At 34.9% G+C, this 17,018-nt stretch overlaps 1 protein-coding gene across 2 annotated transcripts in view; it reads right to left on the reverse strand.

The window, feature by feature from the left end:
• Positions 1–17,018, reverse strand: part of SCFD1 (sec1 family domain containing 1) — a 54,926-nt gene that overhangs the window by 2,374 nt on the left and 35,534 nt on the right. The window contains exons 16-23 of one of the 2 annotated variants that reach the window (XM_080397033.1): positions 16,603–16,673; positions 15,609–15,688; positions 14,978–15,040; positions 13,865–13,940; positions 11,634–11,687; positions 6,906–6,958; positions 4,233–4,266; positions 2,950–3,015 (exon numbers count right to left, since the gene is read on the reverse strand). In XM_080397033.1, coding sequence (XP_080253159.1) covers positions 2,950–3,015; positions 4,233–4,266; positions 6,906–6,958; positions 11,634–11,687; positions 13,865–13,940; positions 14,978–15,040; positions 15,609–15,688; positions 16,603–16,673 — 497 coding nt within the window. The remainder of the gene's footprint in view (positions 1–2,949; positions 3,016–4,232; positions 4,267–6,905; positions 6,959–11,633; positions 11,688–13,864; positions 13,941–14,977; positions 15,041–15,608; positions 15,689–16,602; positions 16,674–17,018) is intronic. The other variant, XM_080397034.1, reaches the window with a different exon arrangement.

Genomic DNA, 17,018 nt, shown 5'->3' on the forward strand with positions numbered 1-17,018 from the left:
CAGCTCTAAAACACATTAATGTACACTTCTGTCATATATACGCTTCTAAGAGTATGATTTTTAAAACATGTATGCTTTTATTTAAAGTTAATTATTTATTCCATTCAAAGAGCTCTATCTCCAGGTAATTACTGGAGCCAAGATGAAACTGCATAATATCTAAAAAAATTTTAAAAATAATCTCAGTACCCTTCAAAGTCCAGTATGTTTTCACAACTGAAAAACTATGCTGGATTTAAATTTCTTGTGATAAATGATAATGTATGTCACAGGTAGACTGGAACAGATTACCAAGCAGTACCTTCCTAACCATCTACAAAAGGAAATTAAAGGACATGCTCAATTCTTTTGTACAAGCAGTGTGCTAGTCTCCACTTGGAGGCTCCCAATAGCTCGCAATTTTGATGACACGTTTTCAGCATGTTGAACTGAGGCTTGGCCAATATATTTATCTTAAGGCATAATCTGCCTCACTAACATTATAAATACTTCCTTTTTGACAATGTGAGATAGTCCATTCTAGCACAGAACTGCAAATAATTGGACTTGAGGGTTCCTCTTAATTCTCCTATAAAAAAATCCCAGAATATCAAAAGCTGCATGAACATCACTTCCTGTTTTAGAAAGCCTTAAAATACTTTCTCTGTGCTTTCAGAGGCAAACTGGCAAAACAGATAGTGCTTAGAAAAATAAAGCAGTGAATAAAATCTTTGTGGTATCTGCTTGCAAGAACAGAGCTGTTGATTTTTCTCTCTTTTTATTCTGGAGAAAGACTGATTGAATATTAGAATAATTAATATGCTACATCTGTTGAAACAACAGATGCTGGAAGTGTACCACAGGGAAAAATAAAATTTACTGGATAAGCCTGGAAGAGTCACCTGGGAGAGGCAGACAAGTCTTCAGAGGGCAGGAGGTGGAATTAGGGTTTTCATTAACCTTTCTTGGTTTTTCAAGAGCAAATAGCTAAGTTGCATAAAGGTGAGGGAATCTTCCCTCTTGGGAGGTCATCTCCCGCTGACCAAGCGCACAGTCTGGAGAAACTCAGAGCAGCCTTCAGCTGTGACAACTGATGATGAAGAAACCTCTGTCCATGAGTTCCAGAAGAAGAAAAACTACATCCAACTTCTGACTCTCTGTAAGGTTTCACGTTACCATTCCCGTATTTTTCAGTTCCTTCTGTCCTCTCCATTTTTTTACCAAATGACCTCCTGTTTGCCCTCTTATTCCTCAGAAACTTCAGCTTCCTGCCACTCTGTGTGAAGTGCCGAGTGTTTAACTTGTCGTCATACAAATGTGCTGTATATACATACTATACATGGATGCATACACAGCAAACACTCGTCAGGATGCAGCTGTGTATCAGAGAAGTGCATTGGCCTCTAGGGGATTCAAGAGTTTTATTTTAGTAGGAAGTAACAAATATGTATCACAAACACACATGTTGCTGGGCATCTTTTGAATTGATAGAGCACCTGGAGTGGCTTTGGGTAAGCTAAGGAGCAAGCCAAAAGTTTGACAATGTACTCTGCTACAGGCAGATGCCCCACTGAATGCTATAATGGGCTATCAATAATAGTGATTAAGTGCTAAGCTGAGCCTAAATGATTACTCTAACTTAAATTCCTCTTCCTTTCTTTTCCCCTATCCAGATCAGCTGCGTTCGAAAATGGCTGCCAGTTAGAGGGGAAAACAACTCGGCACACACTTTCTGGCTTTATGTTCTTCAAGATTTACCTGGACATAACACTTTCATGTGCTAGTTCTGTGGAAGAAGGGTTTTTTCCGTTACTAATGCTCCCTATTTATTCTTTTGTGTGGAAAACCTCAATCTAGTCTGCCACAGGACAGGTGATCGTACCGTGAACAAGGTTAAGATCAGGCAGGAAGAATGGTATGCTGCTGCTCTTAAATTTCAAAGTGAGTAATAAATTATCAAGATTCCCTTTGTATTTTTTGTTCCTGGAAATTGCTTGAATCTCAGCCCTGCTCCCCAAGAACTGTAATGATGTAGTTACTTTTCTCCATCCACTAATTTTTGGTATACCTGTGTTCTGCTAGGCTGGCCAGCTGGAACCAGAGAAATTAAATCTGTTATACCAGCACTACAGAGTCAGTTATGTATTTCCTTCTTTGTGCATACGACACCTCTTATGATTTCTACACAGATTCAAATGATGCAGCATATCAAGAATGAGCTTCCATTAACTCGTGAGTGAAAACTTCTAAATGTGGGTAAATAATAAATTCTTAGATATTGATGCCAATCTGATCTTTGCTCTGACAGGTAGCATAGTATTTGCATTATGTTGGCTTCTGAAATGACAGACGTTACGCTCAAGTAAGGTTGTTGTAAAATAAGATACTGTTATCTGTAGATCTTGTTTTGAACTGACTTCATATTGCTAAGTTGCAGATGAAAAAGTGTTGTAGTATCTCTTTTGTGACACTTAGGAACTAGAGAATCCTGAGCAGCTCCTTACTTTCAAGGCTGTGGTACTGTGGCTGCTTTACTTAACTATGAAATGGAACTAGCAAATGAACACTAGGACAGGACTCCAAAACAGTACGGCCAGCCAGCCAGCCAGTGTTTGATGTATCAGTACAGAAGACAGGTTAATTCAGTTATATCTGCTATATCTGCTGACAGTTCTCAACCATCTTAGTGTGTATGAAGATAGAATAAACTGCATTCTGCGTTATTTACTCAATTCAAAAGTGCAACATGGGCAAAAATAGCAGAAACAGTAACGCTGTTGTTCTGACTTAATAATCCACATTTTCTACAGATTTCTTACACACTTTTTTTTCCCCAGACTCTGTATATAGTAAGGATGTTAAGGCTAATTTCGTAGACTGAATCTTCTAAATACTAAATGTTACAGAAAACCTGCTAAAAGTGGTTTCTATCAGTCAGTTATAAACTACAACCAACAGGACTGCACGTACCTTCACGTAGTCAATAAGATTTTGATATTCAATATAGTTGCCTCCTCCAACCACAAACACTATTGCCTGAAAGGCAACACACACATAACCAGGGTATGCATTCAAATTCTTAACATTTCAGTAGTAATATATATACCAAATCATTAAATATACAGGAAAAATCATCCTAATCACACTGCAGTCTAGTAAAAACTGGACAGAACCACTAGCTTCCTACCTGAACCTGAAAGAAGATGACAGAAGAGTTTTAGTAGGATGCAGAAGAGCAAGCTGAGAGCTTTTAACATGTCCCTATCTTCTACTAAGAAATATTTGAAACATACGCAGTTTCAACACGTTCAACTTTTTTGTGCACAGATGTCTCCAGTGGCCATAGGAACCGTTAAAATATTTCTACGGATGCTTAAGAATTAATTTGGGACACAAATAAAATACTTCTGTTATAATCTATAATATTTCAGATAAAGGCCTTCAGTATTTCTTGGGCTATGTTTAGCAGAGAATAATTAATGAATAGAAAAAGGAGACTTAATAGTTGTATCTTTTTTTTTTTAACATTCACTATCCAAAATTGTTTGACTACCCTGTATGAATTCTATATAGATTTATATATTATATCTATTTATATTTATAGATTTATGTTACTACTGACATTTTTACTATGACCACGTGCTAGCCAAATATATGACACCATGTGCTATTTCTTTTGTTCGGGAGGTTAATTAGGACATTTCACAAGAAATCAGAGACATTTGTATATTGCCATGTCAAAGATTTTGCTTACAGAACTTGGTAGAAAGATCAGGTAAGTAACAGACTTTTACTATTTGCAAATATTTATGTTGAAAAATACTGGAAGTTACTGACATTTGTATAAAAAGAGACTTTTTAAAATACTGTCACTTATATCAGTGGTCAACACTGCTGTTTAAGGCCAGACGGAAGATTAAATCTAGAAAGCATTCTGAAGATCTGGTATGAAAATGGATATTCAGCAATTTAAAACCCCCAATTATGATACTAGTAAATCCCCGTACATACCTCTAGAAGAATATTCTGGATTTTTTTTCTCCAGTATTAGTTAATGCTTACATAGTCTTTTGAAGATAAAGAGTTCTTCAGAATAAGAGCTAATTATAATTAATACTAGAAATAATTAGTCCAAGTGGTTTTTGCAAACAAGACCTCCGTTTTCTTAATCACTATCATCAAAAATGACTGGTACTTCAGGATTTTATTTTTTTAACTCATGAACATAGGAAAATTATTTCTACATGACTTACCTCCTGGAATGGATTTTTGTTTCTTGGAACTGAGCTATAAAAAGAAACACAAACAAATTACAACTTAAATTTGATTAGACATTAATATAAATATGCAAAGTAAGTATCATGTACACATCATGTTTATGGAATACTAGACAAAGATATAAAATAGAACAATAATTGCTTTTCTGTATTCATTCTCCAAGTATTTTATTTGAATTATTTGTTATGGAAAACTACGTTAGAAATTCTACAGGACTGAATACATGAGTAAATAGGAGTTTTACTGCCTCAGTTTTAAGGTGGCTGTTTGAATCATAAGCTTTATGACAATGCTCTAACTATAGTGTTGCTAGCTAGGAACAAATACAGTGAGTAAAAAATTTCATCAGCACAGTTCGTGACACTTGGTAACACAGCCTATTGGAATCTTAACTAGGTAAGCCAGCCAGTTTGCAGTGCACACTGATGCTTCAAAATCTCAAACGCTACTACAGGCAGCAGGTGTGCGTTCTGCTGTCAGATGTCACAGCAAGAACATTAGGATTAAAATGATCTAAGGAGGAAGAGGTAAGTTACACTTTGGGTGGTGCAGACTCTTCCTCTCCATCCGAATACACAGTCCTAGGCACAGGGAGGTAGCAGGGAGAGGGGGAGAACCCTCTTTTTCTGCATCACCTCGCACCTTCAGGAGAAAGTGAAGAAGCAAGGAGAAAGCTCTGAAGGGTCCCTCTGCTTCCCTGCCCTCTGCTCACACACCACCGCTGCCTTACTGCCCTGTGCTGGCCTGCAGCCCCTGGCAGTCAAATACATCTTACGTTCTAACACAGAGTAAAAGCACTGCGTTTTTCCTTTCAACTTATTTCAAGTTTTCTCTGAGCAACTGACAACAACAACTGACTCAACACAGGTTCCAGTGTATCAGAAAATCTGATTTTAGGAGGGAATGGCTATCTCTAGTATGTTGCTTTGATCTGTCACGAATACTACAGGTACCCCAGAAGCAGAACAGTTAGCCCATCTCTCTTGGTGTTCGAGTATGGTAAGACAAATCTACATACGTTTTGTGTCAGAGGGGAAGGCCTGGTTGTACTTGATGTGGGCTTTAGACAGGACACAAAGATACTGTTTTGCTAAAACTGAATTACAGTAATGCAGTTCCTACTCTATTTAAAAAATAATAGGTAGAAATGCCAGTATTTCTTAAAACCGGAGCAGGTTAGAAAAAGAATTGGTCACTTTTTAACACCATTCCATTGATTATACTACTAGATATTGTTATTTAAAACTAGTAATATTTTGTCAAGCCAGCTAACCTATATTTTATTATCAGCTATATAAATATTTTAAGGTGGAATTAGACAAACTGCTATATGGCTATACTACAGTTTTGTTGTCATGCTCAATTATGATTTAAATAATATAATTTGAGTTTATGTAGAAAACCCAAACAAACCACCAGCAGAAATTAAAAGTTTTTTCCCTATGATGACTTCTATAGCTACACAGAATGGCACATTCCTGAACTGCTATAAATGTATATCTTTATATTGTTAAGGCAACATAACAACTCCACAGAGTGGGTAAAAATGCACGTTTACACGAGGAAAGCCCTTTGGCTTTAATAAAACAAATCGTTGCACTTTTGCACAAAATCCTCCAAAAATGCTATAAAAGCTTAACAAAACAGTGAAAGCTGCAATTAAAATGAAAAATCAAATACTGGCACTTTTCTTTGATGCTTTCAAAATCCGCTTGTCTTTGAAATTATGTAATCTTTAACAGTACTTTTCAGTAAAACATATATGATTATCTGAAATTTGTTTCCTATTACTATTTATGCTATCAGAAATAACTTTCCATGTTTCAAGAACAGAGGAAGTGGGTACAGATTTTAATGCCAATAACTAAACCCAAATCTGGACCTACTTTATCCATATTCTCCTGTAATAAACCCCTGCAATTAAATGAGTTGATTGTTTTCCCACAGGTTCAATGAAAATTATTTTTAGAAGGTATGTTAAATTTAAGTATGTTCTCCGTTTCTAGCAGCCACAGTTATTGGTCAAAGATATAAAGCAAACCACATAAATCTATAAACTTCCAAGTGTAATTCTTCTTCCTCTCTTTTACTAGCAAAATAAACCATATCTAACTCTCCCTTCACATACACATGAATACGAAATATGAAATATTTCAGTATATATTATATAAAAATATAAAACCTACCTAATACAAAAGCAAATGCAGTCAGTTTTTAATAATTTTTAAGAAGTTTTCAACAAATTACTAAAGAAGGGTTGTAGTAAAATTTTAACTCTTTCAAAAATGATAAATTAAAAAGTCGTTGGACAGTGCACCAAAATTTCTTTAACAGTGAAAAATCAGAAAGCTTAAAAGAAATTAAAAGTAAAACTATAAAGAGGTCTAACATTTATTATTGCTAAGTAAGAGTACACATTCCTGTGCGTGAACTGATGTACATGTTAGCAGTGTGTTCAGTCACTGGAACAAAAGATTTCTTTTGCAGAGTAACAAAAATTTATCTGGTTGATCCAAGTTCCTGTTGTGAATTCCTTCAACACCAACTGTCCTGACTTAGAATTAATGATTAAAATTAATTACTTGTAGTCAGCAAGATTTTTGTTAAGTCTTTTCACAGGGTAGAAGGAAAACTCATAGTAAACTCACCTGTCACTGCCTCGTAGCATCTTGGGGTCGAAATACCGGTAGTCATCTGTCTCCTATTAAAAAGTATGTTTTTATCTTAAAATACTGGAATTTCTGCTTGTACCTATTACATTAAACATCATTCAAACTAATGCCATTTCCCGTTCAGCAGTCACATCTTTCAAAATTAATTGTGATGTCCACTAATATTTATAGTATTTGTACATAACTGAGCTAGTACAGAATAAGCAAAAGTGAGAGAGCTATGAAGGGTCCTATTGAGCTTTTTCGTTCTGGTTCATCTAAAATCGACTTATTACACATTCCAAAAAATACATTGGTTGCATAATAAATCCCAACAGAAAGGCAGTATGCAGAAAGAAAAATTAAGGTGTTACCAGCTTTAGAAGAATATCACATGGTTAGTTATAAATACTAAATTTTTCCAGGTTACAACGTTCTACTATTGATTTGATGTTATATAAAACAAAACGCTTCTATGGCAATAAATGCCAAATACAAGACAGATCAAAATCTGCTACTGTTACATAACTTACCCTTTTCATTTCATGATTTATGACTACTATTAAACCAAAATTAAGCTCCTGAAGAAGAAATGAGTTCCACAAGAATTTGAAAAGTCTGACTGAACTATAAAAAAAAAAATAAAATTCTTCATACAAAACACTGAGGCATTTCCAATATTTTTATTGGCAACAATAAGGATTTTTGCCAATTATTACAGATGAAAAACAAAACTTCTAAGTAACTCATTCTGACAACTACTTGGCTTCCTTCTGTTTCTATTCTGCATTTTCATCCAGGTACTGTGAAGTTTAGTTTGTGGATAAACTGCATGCAGGCTACAGTTGATTTCATCTGGGTGCTTACATGCAAGAGCTCTGTGTTTTGATGATTCTGTAGAGCAGAAGTAATTCTTCTTGAGTAGTAGACAGATTATCTGGAGAATTTATTAGAGCTTACAAAGCTTAACTATCTCTAATACTACAAAATATTTACTAGACGTGGTGGTTACACACACACAAAATAAACCTATTTGCTATTAAGGAGTTTTATGTAATTACATAAAATAAGTCTCTTATACTCAAGTTTGGCTCTTTAAAAAATTTAATTTAGATCTGATTTCACCTTGAACCTCTGTAAAATGCTTTTATATGCTCCAGCAGGAATTTCAACTGCATTTGTAAAGCCTGCCAGCATTCATGATTTTGGCACTCTCGTACATAAGGTGGTAGAGCGACTTTGAAGTAATGAGAGAACTGGGAATGGACTGATCTTGCTAGAATAAATCTGAGAGGTATTTGAGAACCTTTTAACTCTGATAAAGAGCTGCAGCTTCCCTACTTGTTAGAATGAATTACAGATTAATGCCAGAACTAAAATCACAGTTTTTACCCCAATATTACAAACATTTCCTCTTGAATGTATTACTGCTGTGTTTTTTCGCTGTAGGCTTGTGTAAGTAGACACACAAAAGGAGGTTAAGTAATAGAAATCTGATAAGCCAGGGTTTTTTTTTTGTTGTTGTTTAAATATACTATTCCTGCTAAAATCAGGTCTCAGAGTGCAGGGAAAGAAACCCTACTAGATTTTATTTGCATTAAGAAATAGGTAGTCTGCCAATAAAAGCAACTGTATAGCAGTTTCCTTACACACAACTGAATTTGTGACTTCCTGAAGCAATTCAAGAATAAAATTCATACTTTTGCAAGTATAAACTTAATTTTTAAGACCTCAATTTAAAATGAAAAAAGACCCATGGAAATATCCTTGATTTTGGGTCTGTATTTGTTTTTCTGCAGAAGCTAACATAACTGGTTTGGATTAAGGAAATACCCCATTTTCAGAATTTTTCATTGTAATGCATGAAAGGTTATAATACAATACATCCTAGGCCTGCAAGATACCATATTCACTGAAAAGGATGATATTAACAGAAATACATTTCCATTCATATAGATCACAAATACAATTTATCTACCTCTTAAGCCAATACAAATGTACATACTGTATTTTGGAACTTTGCCATAAAAATATTAAAGGTTTACTTATCAAAGATTGTCCTTACTCAAGGTTCAAACCATTCTGAGGAAGATATTTAAACTCCAAAACTCTATAGAAACTGGTGGTCAGTTTCGTATCTATGGGCTAAAATTTGTGTGTACTTGACAGTATGATTTTTTTGTGTGTGTTAGGAACGTTTAAGGTTTTAATCAATCTCTATTTAGCAATACCAAAATAAAGCAACTATGTTATTAGATTTATGAACAGAACGTTTCCTTACAAAAACATTATCCAAAAGCAATTGCTTAAAACCCTGCTTCGACCAATAAATGTTACTATTAAAAATACCCCAAGTAGTGGATTTCCTTAAAGCGATCAATGAATGTTTCTGAATAAGTATTTCAAGAAAAAGTATAACTATAGTTAAAACAATCTAGACAAATTTTTAACATTACAGGATAGTATTTATGACCGTAAGAACTGTTCCATCTGTTCCTGCTTCTGAAAAACTTGGAAAGCACAGGTATGGACTCCTTTGTCCTCCCTGGTAGCTGTCCTTGTGACACAAAAGAAGCATCAGGGACAAGTAACACACAAAGTGATTTACAGGCAACCCTACAAGAGTTTTGCACACCATATGGTTCTGAATGGGCTTAAAATTTCAACCAACAGTACTACTTGTGAATGTCGGTGGTGTAAGTTGTACATTTCATAGATTTACTTTATTGTTGCATTTTTATATTTAGAAAATAAATAATTTACATGCTTTGTAGTAATGATTTGACTTCTCAATAATCTGTTCTAATTTTGCATTACAACTTCTATCTGTATGTATGTCTCATACACTGATCACTGTGGCTAGTAAGATTCAATGAACGACAAAGGAGATTTTTTTTCTGTGTTGTAAAAAAACCCCGAAACCTGAAGCTTTTTAAATCCCCCTCCCTTTGTATTTTGCCTGCAGTGCAAGTTTCCTATTCTGGGGAATTAAAAAGGACCTCAAACATCAGAAGATGAACAGAGGCCACAGTGGTGTATTTCTACATACTGACCTTTTCCAGATATAATTTCCCTTCTGTTGATGATACAGCAAGTCTAAACATATTCCACAATGACTCGCGGGTGCTTCTGTTAGCTGAAACTTACTCAAACAGTTGCTGTCAGTTTTCCTGCAGGTTAGGAGAATCATTCTTTAGGGCTTGCCTGATCTCCTATGGCTTGAGGAGTAGGACTGCCTTTGGGGAGTGAATTCCAGTCTCTGACACGGCAGTGAAACATGAAGTCACAGTCTTAGAGACTGGGTCAATCTCTCCTTTTTCAAGTGAGAAGATCAATGTTTTCTCCAAGTTATCAAAGTAATCGTGGCTGTTTTCTACTAAGTGAAATGTGACAGTATCAAGTCAGCAAAAAACCCCTGTACAGCTTGTAAACTTTTCCACATCAAGTCCTAAACTTGTAGCCTTTTGTTTTTACTTTTAAAACTGTTTTAAAAAAAAAGTTTACTTTTAAAAAAATTGTTTCATTTTTTACCTGCATTTAAGTTATCTGTAATTTTTAACGTCAGCTTTCTGTATTAAGTGTTCTGAGTGACCTCTACTGGTGGAATAGATAAAATTAGCCTGTACATCTTTTCCGAGTCTTGTAAATAGAACAACAATGCACTGTCACTGAAAACACTGTCAATTTCTTTAAGAGAAAGCAGATCTTCTGCTGACAATCATGATATATATTATGCACCAAGCACTGTTTAAGACAAGACAGGATTATTTGTGTGTTTATCATTCTCATATTTCACCATTATTTACCTCCCTTTACATATTGTTAATACATGAAGGTGAAAGTGGACTAAGAAAAATGTTTTAAATCTACTAACCAGGGTGAGATCCTGCAAGTGTGCCTCTGTCTGACACAGATATCATTAAAACAGCAAGACTGATGTGATATGGCAAACATATGAAAGCTTTCTGAATGACTTTTAACAGGTAAATTTTTCAGAACAAGTTTGTGCAAAGAGTAATGTAAGAGTTCTGAAGGAATGGAATACATAGCATAAAAAAAGACTGCTTTGGCTATACACATAAAAAGACTACAGGCTATTTTTAGCTGTAAATTCTAGCAAATATCTTGACTATCTAGCCAACATTTAAGTGTTTCAAAAGTTTGTAACTTACGCAAGTCTGAGTAAATTTTCACAGAAACAAGGGGAAAAAAGGGGGCTTTTCTGACACAAAACTAACTCTGCTTGCAAACTGCGACTACATGAGTACTAACATATTTTCCTCTAAATAGCAAAGCTCTGAACATGCAGGAAACTAATTTTTCTCTAACATGCCTCTCTGTAACTACTTTACTTCTGAGACTGCACTCTTAAAAAAAAAAACCAAAATCACCTTGACGCAAAGAAAACTTCAGCCCACAGTTTAACTTTTAGAAATTTAGAAGCAACAGAAACGCAGTACAGCACAAGTGTAACAGAAGCTCAGAATAGAAAAAACCTCACAAACATTAGTTCCAATGAGACGCAATGAATTGTCATTGTTTAGAAATTATTCCTATGCACAAAATCTTACGAAATAATTACAAAATCGGTTCTATTCTTGAGGTACAGCATGACTAGATTTAACTGCGTTATCATGAGAAAAAAAAAGACATGGCATATTCCATATCACAGCCTCAACATTTCATTTGTTCCACCTCTTTCCATATGCAGGCAGTTATACTCACAGGATTTGACTTCATCTCCATAAGGTTGTCCAATATACGTGTGACTGGCAGATTCTGTAAAAAATAACATGAAATTAATGGAATGCTGAAATGCTTACTAAGAATTATTCGCAGCCCCACTGTTATTTATGGAATGTTTACAGAGCATTTGAAATACTACATTAAACATTTTTCCTCTTATATTTTGTAAAGGTTGACCATTTTTATCATCATCTAAATTACCTTTCTGTACAGCAAATGCAAACATCTGAGGAACATCCAGCTAGGGGATGAAGTGCAAAAAAGTGTGAAGACAGGCACAGAGTTGTATTTCGGCATTACCAATATGTGGAGACGTGACAATGTATGAATTTTTATTAAAAAAAATACTTTGCCATTTAAGGAAAGAATTGTAAAGCTGAAGATGAGAATTAAGGGCATGATTCTTAAAAATAACTACTGTTGTCAAAGAAATGGGTAAAAAACTGCAATCCTGGCAACAAAAGCTTGGATGAACTGGAAAGGAATAAACTGAGGTGAGATTCAAGATGACTTTTCCTTATTTAAGACGGGAAATGTTAGCTTCAACAAAAGATCTCAAGTATGAAACAGCCAAACCACTTTAGTTATAATAAACTGAGGGAGAGTTTACATAGCAACAGAATTGGAAATGTGCTTTGTTGACAGAATATATCAAAAAAAGACATTCCAATGGATGATCTACACATAACACTGAAAAACACTTAGTTAAAAAACCAATGTAAATCCCTGAATGACTGAATGAGAAATAAAAAGTTAACTTTAACAGGAATACCACAAACCTACATCAGACTTAAAAAAATGAGGAAGAACAGCATTTTGTTTGGCTACCCCAAAACACCTGGAGAAGGAACTAAAAGCCAGAAAAAAAATATTCTGAAAACACCTGCATTGTGACTTTTTACTCAGAACTCAAAAGAAAGCAAGTAATTTTGTCAAGAGTAATACTAACTTTTCAAAGCCACACGTTAAAATAAATGACAAAATGTTTAATACAAGAATAGGAAGTCTCATATAGAATATAATTATCTATTGTTACAAGTAACAGTTTATCTGAAGATCTATATAACATACAATCAAGCTGCATATATATTTCCTCAACCATATTTCGTGACACACCACTGACTTGTAACTGTGATGCAACTTATTGTATGTAGTTATAGTGAAATTCCTGCAGAATTATTTTTGTTGACTACCCTACAAACGCCAGACACCATTTTTTTAAAATTTGTACATGATAGCTGATAGTTTTCATGCGTAAATTACGTGTATAACAGGATGACTAAACAAACAATGGCTGCTATAAGATTAACGAAGTCAAAAAGCCATACCTTTCATTAGATGTAACATTTCATTTTGTTTAGTTCTGATAGGCTGTATTTCTAACTTAAATTCTGATTCTTCCACTACGAATTACAGTATGACAAATGGTCTTTTTCTTAGAAATCTGGATGTCAAAATATTACAGAATTAAGACTGTTAACTGTAAATGTTTATTGCCATCTAATGAAAGTGCATATTGAAGAAAATAATGTGTCCTCTACAGGGAAGTAGTTTTCTGGGAACCACAATTCAAAATTTCAGCTATGAGTTATACAATCAGTCTCTTTTTTTTGTCGTTTGTTTTCTTTTGCAGGGTGTACATTGACATTTGCATCCAAGTTATACTCGGAAACATTTTCTGAAGTTAAGTAAATATTTGAAGGTGGCCATGTCGTTATAAACATATTGTGATTTTCAAGTACATTTCAAGATTATGGTTGTTGTACATTACTTACATGGGAAAACTAGAAATGCTTGAATTGGAACTGAACAGAAAACGAACACTTTCAGCTTTTCAATCACTCTGGAATACATATTTAATACAGGCTGTTCTAAGTAAAGACATGGAGGGTTTTTTTTATTTATGAAAGTCTAGTCTATTTTGAGTATTCCACAGCTGTTCTTTTTATAATACTGCAATCAGTCTTAATTGCACATACTAGAATCTAATCCCTTACAAATGGAGGTATTCAAAGACAATTTGAACGTTATTTTCTACTTGTCTAAAAACCGGAAGCTACAAAGTGGTAGATCTATCCACCAGCAGAGGCTGTTCGTTCTTTTACTGTAAACCTGATTTTATTAATACAATAGAGGTATTGAAAGTTGTTTTTCTAAATGTTCACAATGCTCATACGATAAGATTTTTTTTAATTCATTTTTAAACTTACTTGTTGCTTCAATACCAAGTTCTTCACTCCTTCCATTACAAACTGTGATCCTGTATTCATAACACGTGAAAACAGGCTGAAAACCAAAAGAGAGATGATGTGAGACCACCTTTTTAAATACGCATTCTTAAGCTTTATGCTGACGTCCCAATTCCCACTAAAGTCAATGGAACTTAAGTACCAAGTCATTCCATTTGTCATGAAATATATTCTTCAAACCACAGGGCAATCGAGTGTATGGCAACACACCTGTAAGCTAGCAGTTGGATCCTCACCTATCAATAGGAGTCTTGAGTTCTAGTCTTTAAGCCGTTGAACAGTTTATTTTACCACTTCAGTAATGCAACAATTTGCGTGCTCCTTTCAAGTGGGTGTCCTAATCACCAGAGTTAACAGAGATGCTCAGTGTCTCCAAGCAACCAAACGGTAATTTTTCCATGTGAGACAGCACTGGAGTTCTCTCTAACCATACTGCGCCACAGTTTGCTTATGACAGTGACAGTGCATTCCTGAAAGTAAAGTTGGCAATGAGGATTCAAATCCTCTCAAGCATGGAAAGCCCCAAGTGACATATCCTGTATGGGATCTGAGCACCCTTAGCACAGTCGTTATCTTTTCTTTTCATGTCTTGCAATAAATAACTACACCTTTCAACAAGCAAGACACGACAATCAGTCCAGAGCATCCTAATGAAAAAGCAGCATGTTCTTCAATCCCTGAGTGTCTCCAAGCCCCGGAGAGAACCAGCTGTAAATACACAGGAACGTACTTATCTTCTGCCATTGACTAAATAAGGCTCAAAATGATGGCTGTCGTGGATCCATCTCCTGCTGCCAAATTCTTCTCCTACGAGAGCACATTTAATGTGCAGGTGCAGATATCACTTTATTAAGTTACTTGGTGGTTTTAGTCACAGACCCTTTTATTCTCCTGTGTCTAAGTCCTACGCACTGTTAAGGGGAGACAAGTGCTTGTAATTGTCTGTAACGTACAACTTTTACAAACGGGGGAGTGGTTTATTCTGGGCCTTGTATAGCACCAAACACACATTCAGTACTGCTAAAATCAGCTGAAAGAACCCACAGCCTTACAGCAAATTAATCAAAAGCATACCCCAAAGGTTTAGGTGCAGTGTTTCCATAGCTGGCTGGCGCCGCCGCCATCTTGGTGAAGGCCCTGTGAAAGCAGGGACAGAAATCAAACGCTGATCTCAAGGCACATACCGCTGCACAATGTTCGCCCTGGTCATCTGAAAGCGAAAAAACTTCTACTTCTCAAACTCTTTCAGGAAGTACCTATTTATTACATGCATCCCTCTCGTCTAGAAATACAATAGTTGAGGAACTGAAAGAAATTAGGTTTTATACTTAAAAGACAAAGACTTTATTTTGATACCATGTAAAACTAGAATAACTGATAGGCAGCATGGCCCTTTGGTATGAACCAAAAGATTGTGGATTCTTAACGAGCACAGCTTTTTTCATTCAATTCAGTAAGTTGTTTCTGTCAGATCATTAAGTACACTACTATGGGTCATGTTCAGCAGTGTTCTGGCATTTCTGGAGTTTAGCTTTAAAATAAGATTTGCACTTATAACAATGGCAGCAAAAAATTATGTCAGAATGAAGGTTTAAGGATTATTTACTATGTATGACAAATAACACACAATTCCTTGATAACAATGCTGAGTTCTATAAAATCACCCAGTTACAGCCTCATGCAGGAAAAAAAAGAAATTACTTACTTCCATTGTTTTATGTAGCTCAAAGGAGCAAGATTGCAACCTGCGTCCATCAATGCTTTTTTATACTGCTCCAAATCAATCTGAAATTATGAAATGGATAATTGCAAAAGGTCGAAACTACTCTTAACTCTCTTTATTTGGAAAGACAAGATATCCTTACCTAACTATTAAATAAGCAGTGTAAAGTTGTAACATTAACCAAAGTTAAAAAGTAATTATAAGCCTTAATCCAATCTCCTACCATTTCATACTTGAAATGCAATTTGCTATGAGCAGCTCTCAGTAAACTTAACAGTATTTGTGGAATTAAATCCTGTACACTTAACAGTCTTTTGGACCAGCATCTTTTAAAAAAACCTAACAGAATACTGTTTTCTGTAAAATGTCACAACAGCAAATAATAAAAATGAAGAGGAATTAATATACATTTGTAAGAATACTTTCTCTTTGCTTAACCCAACATATTTTTTATACTGCATAATAGTTATACAGTATAATAAAAATCTTCCTTTAAATTAATCATCAGAAATTCAAAAGAAATATTAAGATATTGTTTCCCAAATTATTCAGATACTGGCACAAGAAACATTTCTCCTTTATTCATCTGCTATTCAACTGACCCAATTATTCTTGAATATAGAAGAGCAGAATGAAAAGAGTCATATATTAACATTTTGGTTTATCTACTTCTGTTGAGCAGCGGAGCAGAGTAATAGAAAGCATACCAAGAGGTGTCTTGCAGTAACTCCGAACTAGGTATTTCAAAATACAGTCTTCCTTCTCACTGGTCATTCATATCCTTTGAAATGGTGGCTAAAGCTTTGTAAGCAGATTCCCTGATAATATTACAAAATTTATTCGAAGTTTTAGTATTTCCTGGGCATTTCATACTTCGCTTCAAAGACAAGCGGATATACCTATTTAGAGTTGAAACAACACAGAAAAATCCTGTGTGGCAGAATTTGGTGTTGGAAGCTGTAAAGGACATACATACCTCTGAAGGTACCTGAGCTGAGCTTATGTAGTAGATAAGAAATAATCGCATTTTGTCTTCTGGAGTTCCCGCTGAAGTGAGGGGAAAAAAAATTAAGAAACTACAATTGTAACTCTGCTGCTATGTTACTTGTTCCTCAGTAACAATATATATATGTACATTCAGACCTCACGATAATAGTTGTCATCTACAACCATAGCCTTGTTCAGTGTATAGCAATTTTATTAAAAGTTGGATTAGACTGGCTCACTTTTTCTGAAAGTTTACTTACACTTCCCCTTTTGCTTGTAGTGAATATTATTTTTGAATAACATAGTAAATAAGTTACATAGTGGCATTATGTCTTATTTTATGCAGGGACTGCAAGCATTAGCAGGGAGCAAATCCATGAAAGAGGAGACTATAGAAAAATCATA

The sequence above is a fragment of the Falco punctatus genome, assembly GCF_963210335.1.
Source record: "Falco punctatus genome assembly, chromosome: 7".
Lineage (NCBI taxonomy): Eukaryota > Metazoa > Chordata > Aves > Falconiformes > Falconidae > Falco > Falco punctatus.